The 7,273-nt window shown below is 36.3% G+C and overlaps 1 protein-coding gene across 1 annotated transcript in view; it reads right to left on the bottom strand.

The window, feature by feature from the left end:
- Positions 1-329: 329 nt before the first annotated feature.
- Positions 330-7,273, bottom strand: part of LOC127849915 (uncharacterized) — a 756,865-nt gene continuing 749,921 nt past the window's right edge. The window contains exons 9-10 of the mRNA XM_052382664.1: positions 1,295-1,471; positions 330-973 (exon numbers count right to left, since the gene is read on the bottom strand). Coding sequence (XP_052238624.1) covers positions 330-973; positions 1,295-1,471 — 821 coding nt within the window. The remainder of the gene's footprint in view (positions 974-1,294; positions 1,472-7,273) is intronic.

The following is a 7,273-nucleotide window of genomic DNA, read 5'->3' as shown; positions in this document are numbered from 1 at the left end:
TCGTAGTGGTTGATTATAACTTCTGATTCTAAAGTGCGTCCAAAAGATTCATAAAAAAAATATAAGAGCACGTGCATATAACAATTTACACATCATCATGCGTATTTGACAGAAATACGAGAGTATTGAACACACCAATTTAGAGTGTACAATGTAGCGATGTTAATATTTTGAAACATACAAATACATTGCCTCTTCTTACAGTTTATAATACATGTACATATCATTAAATTACACAATCGATACTAACTCACTGGTCACAAATATCTTATATTTAACATAGGTTTATAGTTATTTGTTTAATGTCGTTACATTGTTATATTGTTCTTTTAACCACTTATGAGACGCATAATACGCAGGACGTGCCAGTTAGCGGCGTTGTTTGTACGACGACAACGCAACGACCACTCGTAGTAATGTAACGCTCCTGCATAGTCTCCTTCCATTTCGTAACAATGCCCCAGCAAGTTGAGTGCTGTCTCTACGTGATACAGGTTGAGTTGATTTCTTATACATGTATTTATATAAGCCTCGAGGACTCCCATAGCATGAAACTGTGTGTCACGTTCACCGAGTCCCCCATACGTGATATACTGCAGATAGTGTAGGAATGGACGGGCATCCACCTCAGCACTGTCCATCCATAGTTTTTCAGCGTTATTTCTCTGTGCCACTTCCTCTTCGGTGTTATTGCGATTCATTTCAAACAATAATATGGCAGGAGTGCAATACGATTCTTGCCTTATAAATCTGACACAGGATACGAATGGCAGTTCACTAAATCCCTCTTCTTTGTTACCTGCTAACATATTAGCAAACACATTCAGATCCCTGTCTCCCTCTATTCTTCTAAATGCACACACAGCCTTGACCTCGCTGTGATACCTCCTCTCCACATCCTCCAACACTCGAACTGCCGCTTGAAGATGACCACTGCAGTATAGCATAGAAGCAAACTTTAAGCGACTAGAAGCTACATCCGAATTTAAGGAATATTGGACATGCCTTATATTTTCGCTGTCAAGAACGTTTTGTAGTCGCAAATAGTAAGATGATTGAACTGAAATTTGTAACGCATAATAGTGTTTAATCAATTCAAGAGCAGCAGTTTTTGACATGGCATTCCTTGAGTTTTCAAAACATTCAAAACAATTGCATATTACACATTTTAATTTATGCTCAAAGGTTGAATGAGAACTGCTCTGTTCATGTTTGATATATGTTAACACACGGTTCAATCTTTCCAAGTACTCAAACTTCAGCAGTAATCTGATGCTGTTATGTAATAATACACCTCTGAGTTCTCCAGCCTGTACATTATGCCGCATACTACACGCTTGTAACCGACATCCTATATTAACTATACCAATACAAAAAACATCTTGTAAGTTATTCCTTATCAACGAGTCTATATACACTAAAAGGCGTTTCTGCAGCAACTTTGAGAGTTTCCCATCGAACAAGTTCACACCTTCTATGATATAATGCGGAAGCCTTCCCAATCTCAGACATCGCCTTAATACGTGTAAACAGAGCAAAAGTACAAACATGAGGTTGTGTTCGCACCACAGACAAGGATGTGTTCTTTCTATGGTGAAAAACATTATAGTTTTACAATGAAAGCTTGTAATAGCATCCCCCACAATGTTAGCAAATAATGATTTTTTGATTAGTTTTAAAACAATGTAACATTTTATTTGAGTCATATTGAAGCTAAACATCAACATTCGTTCTATCAGGTTTGGAGACAGTCGCCATTCTTCACGCTTGTAATCGCTGTCTGGATGTCCTGCTGGTACCAGGAAACACGGAGCTATCCGTGCAGCCTCGAGAAGCTGAACAGGTGGCCAGTGTTTACCTCTACATCTGTCTATCCATTGCTGTATTTCAGGAAGAGGTTTGCGTACATGAAATGCTTGTACAATATCCCAGTTAGGCACCCAACTCACAGAAGGTCCATTTTTAGTTGCCTCCCCTGCATTTCTAGCCTCATACGCGATGTTATTTTTCCATCTTTCAGCGCTTAACAGTATTTGCCCAGAATCTTTCCTTACCAACCTGTCATCGGTCAGACTGGTCACTGGTTCCGGTGTGTAGTCTTGGATGCCTTGTAGCAAGTACTGTTGCGGTGGAGTGGTGTTGTCGTGGAGCATCAGAAGGTTAATCATCCCAGCCTTCCAGTCTTCCCAGATGGTCATGATATTGAATATGTGGTTACTTTGTAGAAAATCAATATCAGACTGGAGACCGGGAGTTGTGGTCCCTTCCGACTGGCTCCCGAAATGAAAACACTCAAAGTTCTTTCCTTGTAGTTGAAGTGCTATTTTCTCAATGTGCTCCCTACACAAGTAAGTTCTCCTCCGCTCCAATACAGTTTTCTTCCCAGCTCCACTGTCGTCAAGTGCGGCTAACATCCGAATAGACAATTCTTCGAAATGCTCTGGAATCTAAATATGCATATATGATATTACTTTCTATTAGTTTTGATCATTTATACGTATATATTGAGCATAGTTTTGCAATATTTTCGATACACATTGCGTATATTATTTGTTAAATTTTATATAAATTACTTACATGTTGATAACTCTTTACTAGTACATCTTTTTTATCGTTTGTATCAAACATGCAGCAGATGAAATTCATCAAAACCAAAAGTATTGATAGTACTTAATATAAAATATTTTTAAGTATGTAAGTATATTAAATCGACAAACATGTATACGAGAACTGATAAATCCATTACCGCGCTGATAGATATAAATCAGATATGATTCAAAATTAATAGGTTGCAGTCTTATTTAAAATTGTGATTTGCTCCATTTGATGACAGAATATATTTCCATATGAAGGATGTATGTGTTTTGAATGTTTTTTTTAACCGATATTGTGTCATTATGTAAATGTGGATGCCCATGCTGCCTGATTGTGAGTCGGAGACCGACCCGTCGGTTCGCACGCCTGCCAGTCGTTGTTTCAGTTAGCCAGTCAGAAAGAATATCAGTCACTCCTTGTGTCTAGGCTGTCTATCTATATATTTGTCTGTCTGTCTGTTCCGCTCTGCCTGTCCAAAGAAAGACTGACTTACTTCTTCAACGATGCCTGTCTGTATTCTTAACTTCAGATTAGCCTATGCAGTCATCATAGGCTGATCAGGGACGACACTTTCCACCGAAAGTGGATTTTTTTCTGAAGAGTATTCTTTTAAAAGAGAAAAGCACTAAAAAGCGGAAAGTGTCGTCCTTGATTACCCTGTGCGGACTTCACAGGTCTGTGCGGAATACACAGGCCGGTACGGACTGGCTATTGTGGGACGATATTTTACATGTCTTAAAGGGGCCTTTTCACAGATTTTGGCATTTTTTAACTAATTCATTAAATGCTTTATATTGATAAATGTAAACATTGGATCGTAAAAGCTCCAGTAAAAAATCAAGAATAAAATTAAAAAAAGGAAAAGAACATTGCCCGGAGCAGGTTTCGAACCAGTGACCCCTGGAGTCCTGCCAGAGTCCTGAAGTAAAAACGATTTAGCCTACTGAGCTATTCCGCCGAGTACACATACTTGACGTATTTTATACCTTATATAGGCAATCTTCGTAGTTTCACAAAATTTAACGAAAAAAACAGAACTCTCCAAATTATTCAATCGTTTCGCGTTGCAACGCTTTATAATTTTTAGGTTTTAAAATCGCCAAAAGATGCAAATAATGGCTATATTAGACCATGGTAAATGTTCAGTATTACTGTTTCCTCACAAATATCAGAACTAAAACGAAAATGTGCGAATCTGAAACAACTTTTTTCAATTTTGTCAATTTACCAAAGCGTGAAAAGATCCCTTTAAGCCCCGTTTTCACAGAGCATGCTTCATGTATATATGTGGCTTTCTTGTCTGTCAATTTTAACATTTCTGTGTGGTCAACAATTTGTGTGTCTCTCAGTCAGTTTGCCCGTATCTCTGAGAACTTGTTCTGTATTCCTTATGTTCAGTATTAACTATCAATATAAACAACTAGTTTACAAACAAATGCTAATGATATACCTGCATGATTGATTGAAGGTTTTGATGACGCTTTTTGTTCGACGCTCTTCTGACACCAATATCGCTTTCCTAATAAAAAACATGTACCATGATAAGCAAAAATTATATACTAGAAACTCTATTTATACGATTAGAAATTTGGATGAAAATATAATTACAAGTTAATATCAATTTATATAAAAGTACACACCAGTTAATTACATGGTCTACTTGATCAAAGTGACTTGCCTGTAATTGGTTTATGGATAATCATATCCAATATATATTTAAATCAGATTGTTGAAAATCACAATGCATTAATTACTTATGTTTTAGAATAAATACATAATTATTTAGTATGCAAGGGTTTCGCTTGTGTATTCGTAAAAGGGAAATATTTAGAGGATAATACACAGCTGAGCCGGGGCGGACAGTGATAATCGGCCAGCAGGGAGCATAACGGCCCGTATTAACGTCTATAATATATAACTAACTTTGTTTTGTTTATCTTTGTTTTGTTTTTTCTCTAAAATGTATAACAGAACCAGCTTTTTGTACTTTTATTTTCATTCAATTGATAACGCAATTTATGACGTATTTCTGCGACGTAATTTCTGTGACGAAACAGTTTTAGCTATTCGGACGTGGAAGGTTTATATAGAATATGTCGAAGCATCAAACGAAAACAAAAACGTATTTCGGATTGTGCATTTGTCGTTCACAATTGGAAGCTTCGATAAAATTCTTGTAATCGCTCTGACAAGTATTTCAATTTTATAAATCGTATTTTTGGTGACAGTGGGTAACATACGCTACAATCGTTTAAAGGGGCCTTTTGACAGATTTTGGCATGTTTTGAAGTTATTCATTAAATACTTTATATTGATAAATGTAAACATCGGATCGTAAAAGCTCCAGTAAAAACTCAAGAATAAAATTTTAAAAAGGAAAAAAAACATTGCCTGGAGCAGGTTTCGAACCAGTGACCCCTGGAGTTCTGCCGAGGTCCTGAAGTAAAAACACTTTAGCCCTCTCGGCTATTCATCCGAGCATACATAGTCGTGTATTGTAAACCTTATATACGCAATCTTCGTATTTTCACAAAATTTAACAACAACAACAGAACTCTCCAAATTATTCAATCGTTTCGCGTTGCAACGCTTTATAATTTTAAGGTTTTAAAATCGTCAAAAGATGCATATAATGGCTATGTTAGACAATGGTAATGTTTCTCGTTTGAAGTAATTTCTATGACGAAACGCAACCGTTTAAGCTATAATAAGTATTGTGTAAGTTATAATGTTACAAAAACATGCTAACATAACATATAGTATTCGTTGAAAGCACAAACCTTGTTCTGCATCCTTGATTCTCTTGGCGCGGCTTCCATATCCACTGAAAGGTTCCACATCTTGCTAAACGCAACCTGTACTTCTTCAAACTCGTGTAACCTGAACGTATCAAGAATTAATCATTATTAACATGTGATCTGCGATACTATTACGATGCTTCAAAACGTTTAAATATAAGGTACATACCCCAATCAAATAAGAAACAATTTAACTCAGAGTAATATATTTATTTAACTTGAAGCTTGCAATAAATCGTATCACGGAACATATCTCATTTTGCGCGTGCATGAGGCTGCACATCACACTTTGTAGCCACCAATGCGAGTTAGCCCGGTCAAATTTGTAAATAAAGAGAACATTGCTTAAGTTAGCACTTTTTGAGTGTCTAAATAATAATGAATGTCAGGCTTGAGTTGTGGTGATTTTTTCTTGGATGTTTGTAAGTTACCAAAACATTGGTATTGTAACTAAAGCTGCATACAGGAAGTAGAATTAATGCAATTCGAAAACAGGTGTAATGCTGGCTCCGGACAGTATTTCTGTTGAAATTTGGCGTATGGACATTGAACTATTACATAAAATCTAACCCTTTGACCCCCAATTTTCTCCATAGCTGTTTAGTACTTGGTAAGTTACCTATGTAAAAAACATTGTTTTCAGGCACCTTGCGTCTGACGGAAAGTGGAAGTTTATATGTGAAATGGGCTTAAAAAGGCTCGGAAACACACATTATTTTGATGATTTTGTTTGAATTAATCAATACTAAATCATTTTTCCTCAACTCATTTGATTGAATGTTCTTGATTTTTCAGAAGGCACACCCTCAACCATTCTGGAAATGTGCTAGGTTTATTTTCTGATTTGCGAGGTGACCAGTTTTCAGACATTGCTTCACTCCTGCTTGTGAACGAGATTGGCCGAGACTTAAACACTGTATATTGCCACCTTAGGGAAACATATTTTATTCCGTATTCTGCTTTCAAGGGGCTATGCCATTTAAAGGTGTACCCAAGGGACAAATTCTTTTGGAAAAAAAACCTGTTTTGGTGAAAGTACGATTGTATATGAACTGATACAACTCGCTATATATAACACACAGTTTTTTTCCATTCTAAGGTAGAAATCATATAATAATATGCGGCTTGTTTGTTTGATCCTTTTTGCTTTAACATGTTTACATCGTGCTGGTATTCAATATCTCCATAAGTTTGACATGGTCAATAACCAAGCATGATAGCGCAGTTTGTTAAAGTGGTGTCAACTGTCATATTTTGATTTTTGTATTGTCTGATTGATTACCAACTTGTTTCTGACAAATGATCATTGTTTAACTTTATAAGTTATGTTTTCAGGGGGGCATGCGTATACGGGAGCTTACCGCGTTTAAGTGAGAAAGTTGTTGCAAAACTTCAAAGATGGCTTTGTTTGTTGGATTTTCTTAAAAGAAGGGAGGATATTTTCACCTGGTAAGCCCCTTTGTATTTATAATTATTTTAAATGAATACGCTGTTTCGGCTCTCTGGTGTGTGTGCTTCCCTCGGTTTTTTGTTTCAAGATCGTAGACGTCGGGATAAAAAAGTTATTGAAGGAAAACCGTCCACAAATCTGTTGTCTACTTACGGGACATTCGAGAAATTGGATGTACAAATATCATTTTCTCTTATAATACACAGTATTGACACACGTGAACAGTAAAATATAAATAAAATCATGATTATTTCATTTTACCGACACCGTTTTATCACTGATAATTAATTTATTGGCAAACATTATTGGTTTAACCCCCTTATTTGGAACTGACTTCCTTTAAAGCACAGTTTGGGACCTGACTTTCAAATGACAAACAGCTCTTTCATATGTAAAAGAGCTTGACATGATATACCTACCATGCATCTTA

Source organism: Dreissena polymorpha, chromosome 11 (assembly GCF_020536995.1).
Source record: "Dreissena polymorpha isolate Duluth1 chromosome 11, UMN_Dpol_1.0, whole genome shotgun sequence".
Classification (NCBI taxonomy): domain Eukaryota; kingdom Metazoa; phylum Mollusca; class Bivalvia; order Myida; family Dreissenidae; genus Dreissena; species Dreissena polymorpha.
This window is presented reverse-complemented; position numbering and strand designations above follow the sequence as displayed.